This window comes from Hypanus sabinus, chromosome 28 (genome assembly GCF_030144855.1).
Source record: "Hypanus sabinus isolate sHypSab1 chromosome 28, sHypSab1.hap1, whole genome shotgun sequence".
NCBI classification, from domain to species: domain Eukaryota; kingdom Metazoa; phylum Chordata; class Chondrichthyes; order Myliobatiformes; family Dasyatidae; genus Hypanus; species Hypanus sabinus.
This window is the reverse complement of record NC_082733.1, coordinates 15,149,813-15,167,112: the sequence shown is the minus strand read 5'-3', so window position 1 is coordinate 15,167,112 and position 17,300 is coordinate 15,149,813. Positions and strand designations below refer to the sequence as shown.

At 40.5% G+C, this 17,300-nt stretch overlaps 1 protein-coding gene across 1 annotated transcript in view; it reads left to right on the top strand.

Moving 5' to 3' along the window:
• adamtsl3 (ADAMTS-like 3) overlaps positions 1 to 17,300 on the top strand; it is a 740,135-nt gene that overhangs the window by 635,263 nt on the left and 87,572 nt on the right. The window contains exons 19-21 of the mRNA XM_059952647.1: positions 966 to 1,145; positions 3,690 to 3,843; positions 5,633 to 6,749. Of these exons, the coding sequence (XP_059808630.1) occupies positions 966 to 1,145; positions 3,690 to 3,843; positions 5,633 to 6,749 (1,451 nt within the window). The remainder of the gene's footprint in view (positions 1 to 965; positions 1,146 to 3,689; positions 3,844 to 5,632; positions 6,750 to 17,300) is intronic.

The following is a 17,300-nucleotide window of genomic DNA, read 5'->3' as shown; positions in this document are numbered from 1 at the left end:
ATATTCTGAAACTTATTTCTAGATAGGCTTTTGAATACTGTTGCAGACATATCATTAATTATTTAACTAAATAGTGATTGGGTGCTGATCCTACTTCGCAAGCCTGGAAATATCATTTGCTGAACTTTCGTGATTGGCATTTTGGTAGAAATGATTCAATTGTGAATAATACTGGAGGCTTTTAGGGAACGATTGGCTTTGGATGTTGACCCAGAATTTCCTAGCAGTGATGAGACTCCCATACTCACCATTCACCCACTGTTAGTTCTATTCTCAGCAGATACCCACCCCCAAAAAAGAAAAACTTCCATGTAGAATCCATCTATATCCTAAAACTGCAGTGTCTTGCAGGCGTGGATGATTGAACCAGAATGATAAAGGAATTCTAAATGGAATTTTTGCCGCAGTGGAAACATGCTCCAACCTCAGCTGGCCATCATAACTGTTTCTGATAGTCAAGAACTTTCAAACTTATTTGAAAACGTAGAAAAAAAAAACTTAAAAGTATTAAAATATTATTATATTAACAATTTCTAATATGTAAAAAGCTTAAAATGTGTAAAATATTTTAAGTAAATAATTCTTTTAATGTATATCATCTAAAACTTATTTGCTCTGACTGCCTCCCCTGGAGGTTAGTGGTATTGCAATTCCAATGGCTGGATCAACATCCTGATGTTGGGTCAGGATGGATGCCCCATGCTCAGTCTATGAGGGGTCTAATGGCAACCAGGGTTTGTCCACATTTGTGAAAACCCATCAGGAAACTGGGACTTGTGCTAGCAATTCCAGGTGGAACTGCTAAAGTTTCTGAGGAAAGCCTGGACTGTTATTGGAAGGTTATGAACTTCTTTTTAAATTAATTGATCTTGATATATGCTTTTAACTTTTCTAAAAGGACAATCAAACTCAAAGTTTATTGCACACTTTCTGATGAACTCATTTCTTATTAAATGTTTTAATAGTGTTCTCATTTATGTGGAGGCGGTTTACAATTTCGTAAAGTCCAATGCAAGCAGCTTTTGACTGATGGAAGTTCTGTAACCCTTGCTGATGATCTTTGCCTTGATCAGAAGCCTCAGTCGCAACAAGTGTGTGGTAACGTTGACTGTCCACCACGTCTGGTATTGGGGAAATGGTCCAAGGTAGAGTAGTAAACTTACTTCATAAAATGCCTGCTTAATTATTGTCTTTCTCTACATGCATGTTTCTTGTTAACGTGTGGTTTATGCATGACCTGGTGCCTTGCGGAGTTCTTCCTCGGCAATTAATGAATCACCACAGAACATAGATTTATATGGAGCAAAAATAGGCCATTGCCTCTCAAATCTTTGGTGACACAAGTGAATGTTAAGTTTTTTATCATCTGCATAAGTACACATTACAGCATCACAGGCACATAGCATCAGATAAGCAGCATTCACAGGAAAAACATAAAATTGCATACAATTTCTACAAGAAGCAACACAACTCAAACAGTAAAGAGAACAGGCCATAGTTAGTCCATCTTTGTGAACACCCAATAGGACAGTGAGACCTGTGCCCTCAGAGACTTGAAAGGCAATATGAGTTCAAGTTGATCAAAGTAGTCATGGTGTTGCTACTACTGCAGTCGTGAATAGGGCTGTGCTGGTTGGTTGAAGGGAAGTAGCTATTCTTGAATCTGATACTGTGGGACTTCAGGCTGCTATATCTCCTGCCGGATAGTAGGTCTGAGAGGGAGGCATGGCATGGATGGCAGGAATATTTGACCAATAGATGTCACTTTCCTTGAAGCATTTCGTACCCATTTGTACTAATCCTGTGGTAATTCACTTTGTATTCTTCCTACAATCTGATCAGTTCATTCTAACCCACCTACATGCTAGGGACTATTTTCAATGGCCATTTGATCTACCAGTGATAGTTATTTTCTGATTAAGCAAGGCATTAATACAGAAAATTATATTTGTTATTTACAGCACACTGCCTAGGTTTAGATTTTATGAAAAGTCTTCTAACTTTTCCTTTGGTCTTCGAATGAAGGCTCATTGGGATAGTTGAATATGAAGTATATTAATAGAAGGCTTTAAGTGGAGTGCTCCAGATTTGTTCGACAAATGGTAATGTTAAGGCCAGAGTCAGGAAGACTGTCAGGACTAAATCTCGGGTCAGGTCAGGTGTGATCTCAGCCTACTGTTATCATGTAATAAAATCAACTGCAATAGGAATTTGTACCGTGTAACACACAATTGCAAACATAGCAACAAGAAACACTAATAGTTCCATGGCATAACAAGCTACAGGGAGAGTGTTGGAAAGAGGGATTATTGTAAATCGATACTTGTTGGCTACTGAAACACTCTGAGCCCGACAATTGTGATTGGGTCCGTGGATGATCGAAGAAGCATCTGAAGATTGGATATGCTATAGACTGGTGGGAACATGAGGAAAAGATCCATGGTGGTCATTATAGTTCATGGAAAAAGTGGGATATATAAAGGAAGACACTTAATGGATAACTCTGTTGCAAAGAACGGGGCGAACCCAAATGCAGGACGCTGGCATGGAGATTGAGTTAGGATGCATACAAGAGTGTCAGAGTGGCTGGAGCTGAACGGCAAACAGGAAACAGACAGCAGGCAAAAGCTTATCTTAACACGAAGTGTAGAAAGGCAAGCGGTAGACAATACTTGAGAAGGAGAGACAGATTTACACAGGTAAACGTCAGTATTCAAGTAAAACTTAAGGCTGATTTATACTTGTGCTTCGCATCTACACCGTAGGTACCGTGTATCCTATGCCGTAGGGTCACGTGCACCTCCCAAAAAAAAGTAGCTCATGCGTTGTGGCGATGCAGACCACAACAACTGTGATTGGTCCGCTTGGTGGCATCACATTTCCTCCTACGCATTTCCAGTTGCTTCTTCTCCGCCATGCTAAATAGGTGAACCAAATCGGCAAATCTACCTGACGATATGCGAAAATGTTTGAAATGCATTTCCTCTTCCATGTCTCTCACGAAGAAACTCAACACAGTGGCATAGAAACCCCACCGCCAACTAGCATTTTGGCACACACCGACGCAAGCTCTCTACAGCGTAGAGCCTACACGGAAGTGAAAATCAAGGCTACAGCGAAGCCCATACGCACAAGTATATATCAGCCTTTAGAATACGCAATCCTAAGCGGCCGGGAACGTTAATTATCACACTGGCTAAAACAACGATCTGGTAACGAGTGGACGCAAAGTCGTGGTTTTTATACTGCAGGTCTTGATGAGAACCAGGTGTGCCTCCATCAAAGGGAATTAGGAGAAAATGAGGAAATAATGGCCGGGACCATGACAAACTCACAGGAATTTGGTTCCAATTAAGTCCATAAGAGGACTAAAGTCACTTGTGAGATTATCAGAATAAATATGATTGGTTGTGAAATTAGGAGATGAAAGCTGATGAGATTTAGTTGTACTTGGCCAATGGCAGCCCAGTTGGCGGAAACTAAAGTAACAATTTAAATCATCTCAATCACCAAGATGAAAAATATCTATATGCTTTCTCACAAGTTCAGCAATTCAAAATAATGAAGAAATATTCATCTGCTTTGCTTGAACTAACTTTAATTTAACTCAGTTTTAATTGTGTGTAACTTAAGTGTTCTACTACAAGTCTAGAATCAGCAGAAACTGTCTTTATGTTGTGCATTCCCAGTGTTCCGTAAGATGCGGTGAGGGATCCCAGCGCAGAGATTGGGTTTGTCGGAAACTCACTGCAGAAAGACAGCAGGTGATAGTGCCCCGTGCCTTATGCAGTGAGCCCTCCAGGTCTCCGGTAGTTCAGACCTGCACCATGCCTGCCTGTAATAGTAAGTGACTTCATTTAATACTTAATACCTGAATTGTCTTATCCAAATGAACATTGGGGCTTAATTGTTGGAGGAACAAACAAAAGCAGGAGCACAGATAACTTGGATGTTTGTGCCCTTGATGCTGTTATTTTTGGGCAATGATAATATAATGGTAACAGATTTATATTTTTCCAAGGACCAAAAATTTTAAAGTATGGTATGGTCCCATAGAAAAATGGGTTTGTTTCACCGTTTACCCATTTGTTCATTGTAAGAATCATATACAGATGTTAAAACATTCAGATTTATGAAAATGTTCTTTTCATTAACTAAAGCAGATTTGTGTTGGTTAACAATTATTTTCCTGGAAGATTACCAGTCTCTATGTGCCAAATGTCTGTAAGCTTCAAATCTTGAAACAGATCCAATAGATTTTAAGAGCTATTGGTTATATTAAAAAAACACATGAATAACTTCATATGTGTAGACTGCAGACATAAATATTTGATACTCTGCAACCTTTTCATGTATCTTGTGCTTATCAAGATGGTCGTCTTCAGGTCTGGGATTTTCTTTCTACTTACCGCAGAGTTTTACAGAATCAGGTGCAACAGGGGTTTTGTATAAACTACAGATCATTACTGAGTCACGTTTATCATAGGTTCAGCCCAAGATGGAATCGTCACTACACTACTTCCATGGTCCTCACCACTCCTTTATCTACATTTTGTCAATATTAGCTACATTCAATTTCAAGTTCATTGTCATGGGCATGTGTAACCGTAAGCAACAGTAGCAGCCAGTGATGTAATGGCAGCTGCACCAGACTTCGAGGCGAGCGGTCCGGGGTTCAAATCCAGAATGCTCTCCATCCATTCTGGATTGAGTGTTGAGCTAGCAATTTGGCCTCGTAAAAGTACAGACACGTGCAAAACAAAGAGCAAGGTTGCTGCCTGATGCCTCACAAGGTTCGGAAAGGAACAACTACTACTACTAACTCGATTTCACATTTATTGTCATGGGGGTACATACACAGGGTACAGTATAAATGCCAGGAAAATGAGCTTTTTTGCAGCAGTAGAGTACATTGCAAGCAACAGTCAATGCAAACTTAAATTGAAATGAATTATACATAATTTATAGTATAAAATAAACATAACAATGCAAGTTGAGAGAATTTAGTCTGAGGTAGTGCTAGAGTTTTTCAGGCTGGTTTAAGAATCTGATGGTAGTGTGGGGAAGGCGTTGTTGGACATAAGACCCAAGTTATTGTTTTGGAAACTAAAAAGTAAACACCTAAGCAACATGTTTTCACACCCAAATTCGGAGAATGCTAGGAATAATCCAACAAGCTTTCCCCTCTGTTGGATGTAAAAGCATTGTATCACCGTCTCAGAGAATCTCAGTTTGAACCCATATCCAACAGATTCCTTTTGAGAGAAGAGTGGATTTTTTTTCTTTTCCTACAGTTTTTCTAGTTATTTCCTATTTTTGTTTTTATTACTGAATGAACACTTATATAATCGGTGCCCCGCTTCTTCCAGTTATCTTTAAACTGATATTGTGCAGTGGCTTTGGCTATCAGGTTTATACATAGATTTGAAGTAATCACCCTTAATTGACACAATGTTCCAAGTAAATCACACTCAATGTTTTAGCAAGGGTTTAAGAATGTGTCTTCTTGATAAAATTAATAAATCATCAGTAAACCATTGTTTTACCTCCTTGCCTTTGAACTTAATGCTTACATGTTAGTAGATTAAGTCTTATTCTAGATTATTTTAACTCATATTTGTATATTTCCTAGAGGTTAGAAAGGACAAAAAAACAAATGTTTCTCAAAAGCAAGTTATTCGTGATCCGCAAATTCTGGCCATCCACAGAGTGTACATTCAAACCAGACAAGACAAGCGCATTCACTTTAACGTCGGTGGTCGGGCCTACCTCCTTCCAAAAACCTCAATCGTGATTAGATGTCCAGTGAGAAGATTCCAGAAATCACTGATCAAATGGGAAAAAGATGGCCTCCATCTGCAAAATACAAAACAAATTGGAATTACTAAATCAGGATCACTGAAAATTCACAGTCTTGAAGCAAAGAATATTGGCATTTATAGTTGCATTGCAGGTCCTACTCGAGAATCTTTTGTCCTCAAGCTGATTGGTAATGACAACAGATTAATTGAACCACCCGCTTTCAACAATGCTAAGACAAGACAAAATATTGGGCCAGAGAAGATGAGCAACAACAAATCCAACAGACTGGAAGATAAATGGTCTCAATTAACTAAGATGTGGCAAAGTTGGAGCAAAAAGAATGAATTATATGTGGATGACGGCCAATCAAATGATCAAATTTTCCTGCGCCTTCTTGGCAATCACTTGTTTTCAAAAAGAAAAGCTAGCTTTGCAGAATTGTTTGACTCTCAGGCACTTTCTGATAAACATTATGAAGGCTCTGTATCCCAAGGAGCTTATAGTATGGATGCCAAACAGTTTGAAGAGATCCTACAAAATATAAGTTTGAGGATTGAGTCTGGTGAAATACCTGAAGATTTTGCGTCACAGCTGATACATCAATTAGCAGCTGAAGTATCTAGACCACAACCAACTGTGGAAAAGTGGAAAGTCTCTCCTGATGATAATGCATCAAACTCCAAATTATTAGATAAGCCTCCTAATACATCTGATGCTTCAGTCAATAAGGATGTACTTCAACAAAGGAAGAAGCGCAAGCCTCCTGTTATTCTGAGAAAAAAGCAAGCTTCTGTTCTGCCTCAGAAAAATGTTCATGTTACAGTTGGAACACTAGCATACCTGGCAAACAGCACGTCAAGTGTAACACTCGTCTGTGAATCTATCGGAAACCCTGAGCCAGAGGTTTCCTGGACAAAGGATGGTGTGGCAGTGACACTTAATAAAAGGTATGTTGACTTAATGTTATTGCTATGCATTAATGTTTATGAATTTTTTCTGTTTTTGAGATGACTTGAGTTAATACGGGGATCATTATACTAATTGTTTGCATCAATGGCTTTCCAAACCTGCTGCACAAACCATTTGTGCATGGCTGTTTTTTCAGTAAGCTAATCGAATACCTGTTTGGTTAGACCATTTTTAAATACCACGTCTTTCATTAAGTGGCCAATAGAACTTTTCTGACAACTGCTGATATGTCTATCTTTAGCTGATTGAAACCTTGTTTTGTTAAATCAGATACCTACACAAAGCATTTCTGAGAATGTGACTGTGACGACAATTACTTAATTAATTTCACAAATTTAGGACAATAAAATGCATCGACTATCAATCGCCTTTAGTGAATTATGCAGCATAAATTATTGGTCAGCAATGAAAGATAAGGGGTTCCAAAACTGGAGTCCACAGACCCTTAATTTATGGTATTGGTCCATGTCATAAAAAAGGTTGGGAACTCCTGACTTAGATGAACTTGATATCAAAGACTGTTTTTGGATTAAGCATTTGTTGGTGAGTGTGATTTTGCAAAGCCATTCTTTCTCAATGTAAGACCATTTGGTGTGTAGGATGAGTGTCTGATGAGTAAGAGAAGAAGCTTGGAAAGTTTTGCAGAAGATCAAAGTTAATGCTGTTGATTTCAATGACAGATTACTCTTGTTCAAAAGAAACTGGCATTATTTATCCTCATTGTAATTTGTACTTGGAGTGTTTGACATCAGTAGTCATTGGTGAGGACAAAGCTAGAATAGAGGAAATTACAACTTGAAATTAGAGTGTGATATTGAATGTAGGACACATTTGTTGATGCAAAGCTATATTTAAATCTGGTCTGAACTAGGTTCAGCAAAGAATCTCTAAGGTGCACTGCACCTATCTCATCCACACTGCCAACGGATTTGGAAAGCCTGCTGCTTGCAAGTTCAAGTTTTAATACTGAGTGAACTGCCTATATAAAACTTTCTACCAGAGATAATCTTCCACTGGACAATGTTCTGCACTTGTAACATCACCACATTTAATTTTGATGTTTTGGTCTCCGTTTCTGTTGTGCAAGATTATTGTTGCTGGATTGCTTTCAGGTTAAAAATACCTTGAAGAGAGGGTTGCAAAACTTTATAATTGGATGTTGATATTCTGAACTGCTAGTGGGTAATGTAGCAAAGTTTCAATGGGATACATATCTCAGTACTGTTTGTTATAATAATAAGGTTTGTTGATAGAAATCAAGGAGTTTGAAAAATCGTACATTATCTAGGCTAAATATTTTTCTAATGATTTCACCAAATGTTGGCGTGTTACTTATCTACATATATTAAATGTTGTTATTTTGGGGCCAATTATACAATAGGAAATTGATTTATAGGCAATTGATTTATTTGGATCTGAGGAACAATAGATGAAAGGCAATCCTAAAAATAAGCTTGTAGACATAAACTCTTTATGTTCTTGCAATTTTGTTTGTTCCACTGCTATCCATGATCATAAATAACAGTGAAAAATTATTAACAGTAGATCATCTGCTTCTATTGATCCATGACAATTTTACTTTTGTGTGTTTTCTTATATTTGTTACATTCCCATGATGACAGCTTCCAAATTCAGTCAAGTAATATATACTGACAAACACAAAAATTTTGCAGATGCTAGAAATCCAGAGCAACATATACACACAAAATGTTGGAGAAACTCAACAGGTCAGGTAGCGTCTATGGAAATGAATAAGTTGTTGACGTAGTGGACCAAGACCCTTCTTCAGAATATGGAAAGAAGGGGAAAGACATCAAATAAAAAGGTGCGCGGAGGGGAGGAAGAACCAGCTAGATGGTGATAGGTGGAGCCAGGTGAGTGGGAAAGGTATATGACTGGAGAAGAAAGAATCTTTTAGGAGAGTAGACCATTGGAGAAGGGGAAGAAGAAGGGGTACCAGGGGGAGGTGGTAGGTGGGTGAGGGGAAAGAGGTAAGAGGCCAGAGTGGGAAATAGAAGAAGAGGGAATGGTGAGGGAAACATTGCCAGAAGGAGAAATTGATATTCATGCCATCAAGTTGGAGGATACCTGTTGCTTCTTCCGTCTAAGGGTGTCCTCACCATGGCAAGCGAGGAGACTTTGGATTGACATGTTAAAATGGGAATGGAGATAGGAATTAAAATGATTGGTCACTGATAGATTCTGCTTTTGGCAGATGGAGCAGAAGCACTTGACAAAGCAATTCCTCAATTTATGCCGGGTCTCACCAATGTAGAGAAAGCCATATCGGGAGCTCCAGATACAATAGCCAACCTGATTGGATTCGTGTGAAATGTTGCCTCACCTGGAAGGACTGTTGGGGCTCTGAATGGAGGTGGATAGGCAGGTGTAGCATTTCTGTCACCTGCAGGGTTAAGTGCCAGAAGGGAGATTAGTGGGGAGGCTCGAATAGACAAGCAAATTATAGAGCGAGCAATCTTTGCAGAGAATGGAGGGGAAGTGTTTGATGGTAGGCTCCTGTTGAAGATGACAGAAGTTGTGGAGAATTATCTGTTGGATGCGGAGGCTTATGGGGTGGTAGGTGAAGGCAAGAAGAACTGTATCCCTAGTAATGCGGTGGGAAGATGGGGTGAATGCAGTTGTCCAGGAAATGGAGGAGATGTAGGTGGGGGCAGCATCAGTGATGAAGGAGGACATCTCTGATATCTTGAAAGCCTCATCCTGGGAGCAGATACAGTAGAGGCGAAGGAACTGAGAAAAGACAGTAGCATTTTAACAGAAGGCCGGATGGAAAGAGGTATAGCCAAGAGAGATGTGGGAATCAATAGGTTTATAAAAGATGTTGGCAGACATTTTGTTTCCAGAGATGGAGACATAAAGACCGACGGAGGGGAAGAAAGGTGTCAGAAATGGACCAAATGAATTTAAGGCCAGGGTGGAAGTTGATGGAATTGATGAGCTCAGCATGGGGGCATGAAGCACCACCCTCAGCAAGGGTACATGGGTTTCCTCTGGGTGCTCTGCTTTCCTCCCACAGTCCAAAGACATACCGATTGATAAGTCAATTAATCATTGTAAAATGTCCCATTACTAGGCGAGGATTAAATCGGGGATTGCTGGCTGGTGTGGCTTAAAGGGCAGGAATGACCTATTCCACACTCAGCTCGATCAATCAATAAATAATAAAGCAACACTAATATATATACAAAGGGTTGTAGATGCTGAGTCAACCAATGTTTCCTTGATTATTTTAATGCTGCTCACTTTGCGACTTGAACTTTCAGAAACTGAGCATATATAAAATGTTGAATTTTTCTTGTAAAATAAGGGCAAAAAAAATAAGTACAGGTTCAAGAGTCATGAGGATCTGTTGGTGTATACACAGGTCCTCGAAGATGATGGATTGAAATTAACAAAGTAAGGAGTCAGCAGAGCTAATACCAAGAAAGTCCAAAGGCAAAGAAGGAAAATCTTTCCTACTGACTCGTTATAAATTATCTGCAGCATTGTTAGTAACTCTGGATTCTCTGCTTTGGAAAGCCAGGACAGAAGGGAGTTTGCGAGACTGATATGGTCAAATGTGTCAGCTATGTGTAGAGACTACTGTGGAAGTTTTCTCCTGCAGCAGAGACTATTGAGCGCAAGCTTGAACATTATTTAATTTATTTATACTCCAAACCATGAAGAAGTTTATAGAATGGATAAGGAGTGGAACCAGGAGCAATGGTTTTAGGGTTAGTGACAGAGCACAAGAGCAGAGATGAAGTTTTACACAAGTTATCATGCAGTCATTCAGCATGGAAACACGGCCATCACCACAAGGACAATTAACCACATATTCTCACTAATTATACATTAGTTCCGTTTTAACTTTCTCCCTACTTTTTTCAAAGACTCCACACAGGTTCTATCACTCACTTGCACACTAAGGACAATTCACAGCAGCCATTTAAACTACCAACCCACAAGTCTTTGGGATGTGGGAGGAAGCACCTGAAGTCACAGGGAGATTGTGCAAAATCCATACAGGCAGCATGCGAAGTCAGTGTTGAATCCAGTTCTTATTATTTTATAATCTTGTATCTTGGAAATTATTGCTTGGAAAGATCATCGAAGTAGACTAAATTGTGAGTTTCATTACAAAGCACCCTAGTTGATCAGCAAACTATTCCCCATTCATCCCCTCCACCAGCATTTTATCAGAACTCCAGTTCGTACCAGAGTGAAGAAGATTGTCAAAGGGTACAATGGGGAGATCAGTTGTAAAGTTGGATGGAACAGTGGCACATGGAATTTAATCCAGCCAAGTGGGAGCCTATACTTTGGAAGCTCAAATTCTCTGTAGGTCCTGCCACACCAAGATATCTCTGTAGATCAGAGGAAGTCCGTAGTTGCCTGAAAATGAAAAATGCGTTTGGTTGTGCATGTCTTCAAAGGCCAAGGTAGTAAGTAGAAGAGTTTTGACAACATGTCACAAATGTACAAAATATTGTTTAGACCACACTTGGAGTATTTTGTATAGTTCTGGTCACTGGACTCCAGGAAGCATTTGGAAGAAATAGAGAGAGTGTGGAAGGGATTCGCCAGGTTGCTGCCTGGAATGGAGGGCTATTTTTTTTTATATATCAGTAAAGCATAAGAGGCTGAGGGTGATCTTACTGAGGTTTATAAAATTATTAGGGATATAGATAGAATAGGTATAATCTTTTTAACAGGGCAGGAGAGCATGGAACACAAGTGTAAACATTTAAAGCGAGAGGGGAGAAATTCAAAGGAGATCTAAGGGGAAAGTTTTTCACACAGTGGGTGGCTAGTAAGTTGAGCAAACTGTCAGAGAAAGTAGTGAGGTGAGTTTAAATGGTCTTGGACAGGTACTTGGATAAGAAGCCATATTGGGTAACAGGCCTAATACGGGCAAATGATCGGATTGTGGGTGATGTCTCTACAAGCTGCACTGTACTATCTGGCCAAGGCAGCCTCCACCACTTGGATGGAAAAGTTCTGTGGGTATATGCGAATGCCATCAACTTGAGATTTTCCAGCAAGTCATACACCATCTGACCTTGCCTTTATTGCCACAGGGCCAAAAGCCTCCCATGGAGTCGGAGTACCTGTTCTGCACAGACTGTGGTCCCTCAGTCAAATTAGATATGAATATTCATCTTTCCAGTGTTACAAATGTCATGAAATGAATAAAAAGCACTTTCAAATGAGAGATAAATACAAAAGGGGAATTGCAGTACCTCAGTAAAAAAAAAAATTGGAGAATAGAACAAATTAGATCATTCCTTCAAGAGGCTAGTCCAGGGACAATAGGTCAAATGGCCTTCTCCTGTGTTATCCTTCCCCAAAAGTTACTCTGTTGTTTACGTGATACTGGATTTTCACATGAGTGTTCCATTATGGGTTAATTTGAAGTCTCTCTCTGTCCTCTCGCATCTGGATCACGAAGGTAAGGTTTATTTCCTGCTTCGCATTTCCCGTTCTGGATGTTGGAATTTGTGCTGCTCTGTGGCAGGTAAAACTGTGCAAGGTATAGTCCAAGAAAGAGCCACTTGGACTGTCTTATGAATGTTTGACAGTACAGACCAATATCATTCTGACTGCCCCTAATACTGTCATGCCCTGAATATTAGCTTTGAAACTCTGTGCGCTTCACATCCTTGGTTAGTCATAGACGGACACAGGCCTTTCAGCCTACTTGCCAACCATCAACTACCCATTTACACTAAATCTATTATTATTAAGATTTTTATTCTCCCCATACTTTCATCCACTTGATTCTACAATCATCTACAGACTAGGGACAATTTACATTGGCTAATTGCCCCATCGACCCGCACACAATTGGGATGTGTGTGGAAAATGGAGCAGCTGGAGGAAAATCATATGGTCACAGGGAGAACATGCAAACTCCGCATGGACAGTAGCTAAGGTCAGAATTGAACCCAGGCCACTGGCACAGTCAGGCAGCAGTTCTCTTAACTGTGCCACTGTTCCACCATATTAGTATATGTGACGGCTTCCCAGTTCTCAGTATCTGCTGGCTGACACCTTAAATATGTGGAGATATTAGAAAGTTACTGCAGTTGCTGAAAATATGAAATAAAATCGAACATGCTGGAAACACTCAGCAGGTCAGGCAGTATCTGTGGAAAGAGAAACAGAGTAAATGTTTCACATTTCGATGGAGGCTCCTTGGCTTAATTCATCTTCTTTTACAACAGATGCTGCCTCACCTGACAAAGGTTTCCAACAATTTTTGTTTTTACTTTTATGCAATTCTTTATCATGGCATCCCTTAGCTGGTTAAATTGCAAGAGACCTCACAAATCCTAACTTCTTTTACACACAGTAAGAAAATTTATTTCAACTACTCTTACAGCTCAGAGATGTCTATGGCTTCATCTGTATTCAATACCAAGCAATGTAGCAACATCACAGAGATGAAGAATACAGCGAGTCTACACCAATCATACTTAATTCCACAGCCCTACCTTCTGTCCCTAACCCTTCAAGTTCCTCAGACTTTTATGTCCAATTTCTTCTTAAAATTAATTATGTAGCAGTTCCCAATTAGATAGATTTTAGATAGTGTTCCCAATCGTAGGAATTCTATTGGGAAAACAAAGGACATTTTGCCAATGACTTTAGATCAATAACCTCTGCTCATTGGCCCACGTACCAGAGGAATAACTTATAACTATCAAAATATTTCATCTTGTCGACAACCTCCATTTAGCTAGCTTATACCCTTTTTAGTTACTGCTTTTGGAGATTTGCAGCAGGTGAGGAAACCAGTGCATTTTGAGAAAAAACGCTCATGTTTCAGCAAGCAGACGCCAAAATGAAATTCTCCTCTTATTTTCAACCTTATAGAGTTATTCAACGCTTTGTGTTGTAGTACTAACTTCTTCATCGTCTTTTCTTGACCGAACACCTGTCCTTTCAAATGGCAGGAAAAGATTCAGACTGGGAGGGCAGACGTGTGTGAGATTCAGACTGGGAGGGCAGACCTGTGTGAGATTCAGACTGGGAGGGCAGACCTGTGTGAGATTCAGACTGGGAGGGCAGACCTGTGTGAGATTCAGACTGGGAGGGCAGACCTGTGTGAGATTCAGACTGGGAGGGCAGACGTGTGTGAGATTCAGACTGGGAGGGCAGACCTGTGTGAGATTCAGACTGGGAGGGCAGACCTGTGTGAGATTCAGACTGGGAGGGCAGACCTGTGTGAGATTCAGACTGGGAGGGCAGACCTGTGTGAGATTCAGACTGGGAGGGCAGACGTGTGTGAGATTCAGACTGGGAGGGCAGACCTGTGTGAGATTCAGACTGGGAGGGCAGACCTGTGTGAGATTCAGACTGGGAGGGCAGACCTGTGTGAGATTCAGACTGGGAGGGCAGACCTGTGTGAGATTCAGACTGGGAGGGCAGACCTGTGTGAGATTCAGACTGGGAGGGCAGACCTGTGTGAGATTCAGACTGGGAGTGCAGACCTGTGTGAGATTCACACTGGGAGTGCAGACCTGTGTGAGATTCACACTGGGAGTGCAGACCTGTGTGAGATTCAGACTGGGAGGGCTGACCTGTGTGAGATTCAGACTGGGAGGGCAGACCTGTGTGAGATTCAGACTGGGAGGGCAGACCTGTGTGAGATTCAGACTGGGAGGGCAGACCTGTGTGAGATTCAGACTGGGACGGCAGACCTGTGTGAGATTCAGACTGGGACGGCAGACCTGTGTGAGATTCAGACTGGGACGGCAGACCTGTGTGAGATTCAGACTGGGAGGGCAGACCTGTGTGAGATTCAGACTGGGAGGGCAGACCTGTGTGAGATTCAGACTGGGAGGGCAGACCTGTGTGAGATTCAGACTGGGACGGCAGACCTGTGTGAGATTCAGACTGGGACGGCAGACCTGTGTGAGATTCAGACTGGGAGGGCAGACCTGTGTGAAGCTGCTCTAGGCAGTCCACTACCTTTGGGTGGTGGTGGTCAAAACCGGAGACCTCTCCCCTTGAGTCAATGATTCATCTAATTTTCCCTACACTGGATGCAATCCAAAATTCCTTCAATAAGATGGTGGATTTATGCCTGTGATGCCCAGAATGGCCAGTATAATTTCAAGTGCTTTTGTTTGGTCTTTGACGATGATGAGGTTAATGTTGTCCTTGACTAAAGATCCTCACCCATGCCAGCATCTCTGTCTATTTTCTTGGACATTGATATAATTCTTTAAAAATTGTCCAAACCTCTCAACTAAGACTAACCAGAGTTTTACAAAACAACACTCACAAAATGCTTGTGGAACTCAGCAGGTCTGGCAGCATCTATAGAAATGCACGAACAGTCGATGTTTTGGGTCAAGACCTTTCTTTGGGACAGTTGTTTACAAAGATTTTGAGTAGATTTTTTGCACATCTTAGGCTTGTAGCAATTACTCTCACCCACAAATACACCCTTTAGCTAATAAGGGAGAAAAATTCATCATTGCCCCTCTGTGGTCCATTTCTGATTTAAAGTCCGGAAGTAGAAGAATACCCTTGTGCTGAATGTGCATAGTTACCAGCGGCTGCACAATGTAAAATCTGGTTTCATCAGCTTCAAGGGTTGGGTAGAATTTCCAGCGTAAGGTGTTGTCAGCAGTTAGAAAGACAGGTTAAGGATTGGGAAACTGTGGGCAACTGTGGACAAATGACCATCTTTTGTAGGCAAGTATCGTAATCAAAGATTTTGTAACATTCAAATCTCATCCAAATTTCTGGATCAAGTGTCTCAGCTTGAAACGTCAACTCTATTCCTTGCATAAATGCTGCCTGAGTGAAATCCTCCAGCATTTTGTGTGTGTTAATCTTATCCAAATGTTATTTCTAACTCTGACTGGCCTGAGTCAATGCTAGATTATAACTGTGTGAACTTGTGCAATTTTATCCACCTTGAGGTAGAGACAAGTTTCAGACTGCTGGTACTAACTGGAAGTTCTCTCACTTAGTTTCAAAATTAATCTGATATTTGATTAACCTCGGCAGGGAGGATGGGTCAGGTTTTCCAAACATACTCTGAAACTTCTACATTTCACTTATTGGAACATTCACTTCCAAAGGATTAGATCACAAGGCACTGATTTTGGATTGCGCAGCATGGAGAAATCAGGTGTTAAATAAAGTTGTGTTCGTCATTGTTTCGAGGTGAAAGGAAATTGCTTTCACTATTTCTCAAATTGTTAGCTCCTTATTTCAATCAATTAAAAGAACCAATTGATAAATTGAGATTGCTCTTCAAACTGTTTACAGAGATATTGTACTGAATAAAATGTTATTGGTGGGCAAGAAACCACCACCATATGGAAATCATATTGTGGAGTTTTCAACAAGGTGACTGATTATCCTTTTCATTTACTCCAAGTGTGTTGATAGATTAATGGAAATAATAATCACTGTAATTGAATCTTGTGTTATTTTTCCTTGAAAAATACACCTATTGAAATAGTTATGTTAGCTCATAGCTCTGGGAAGTTCATTTTCTGAGACACCCAGGAAAATAATCTCTGCTTACTCAAATAGGCCAATGTAATGGCAGCAGCTGTGTGAAGGTTTCCTGGTGATTGAGTATCTCACTGTTTTTCAACTTTTGGGTACCTGCACTTTAAGAGTTGTCTTCTTTCTAATGCAACGTGTTCAAACTGCATTTGAAAGATGAAGCTGTGTAAGTTTAAGAGAGATGCAATTTTTTTTGTAAAATGTCGCATTATTTAAAGTACTTCATTCTCAGCATTCTACATATTAGGTACTTAAGAGCTAATATAGCAGTGTATCCATTTTACGGATAAATGTAGCAATATCCATATCTAGATCCCTCAAACAGCCATTAAGTTAAATTAAACAAATAATTTGGGCTAAAATGGGGGTGAATGTTGGCCAGAACAATGGAGAAATATTAGAAAAAATGCCAGAGAGTCAGTTACATAGACCAGGTTAGGCAAGCATATCCAATTGATCGCAAAGGTGATATTGCCTTGAAATGCCAGTACACAACGGTACAGTTTCCATGCACCACAGTCCTACATGTAATTACTTCAGCAGTGCATTACCTGCCCAGTGTCGGGGTGCAGCAGCCACTCATCACTCCAAAGCAGAGATTCAGGCCACTCACCACTCACTCCTTTTTTGTTTTACAAAACTGTGAAAGTTTATTTGCACAACAAATACACAAAGTACAAACATTCAGTGTTTACAAAACAGTGAATGCATTCAAATTAAAAACATGATTATTACTGTCTATAAAACAGTCAATTCCATGGGGAGTCACTGCTCCCAAAAGTCCCCACTGTACCCATTGTGAGCACATGCTGCCTCTCCAAGGACAGCCAGGCACGAACGTATCCTCTGAAGAGGGACAGGCAGTCAGTGCTGGCAGAGCCTTCGGCTTTCTGCTGCTAGGCCCGAGAATAGCCATCTTGGCCAGGCCCAGGAGCAAGCCCACCAGGAGATCCTCCTCAGGACCTGCTTCCCTTCCACTCTGGATGTCCGTA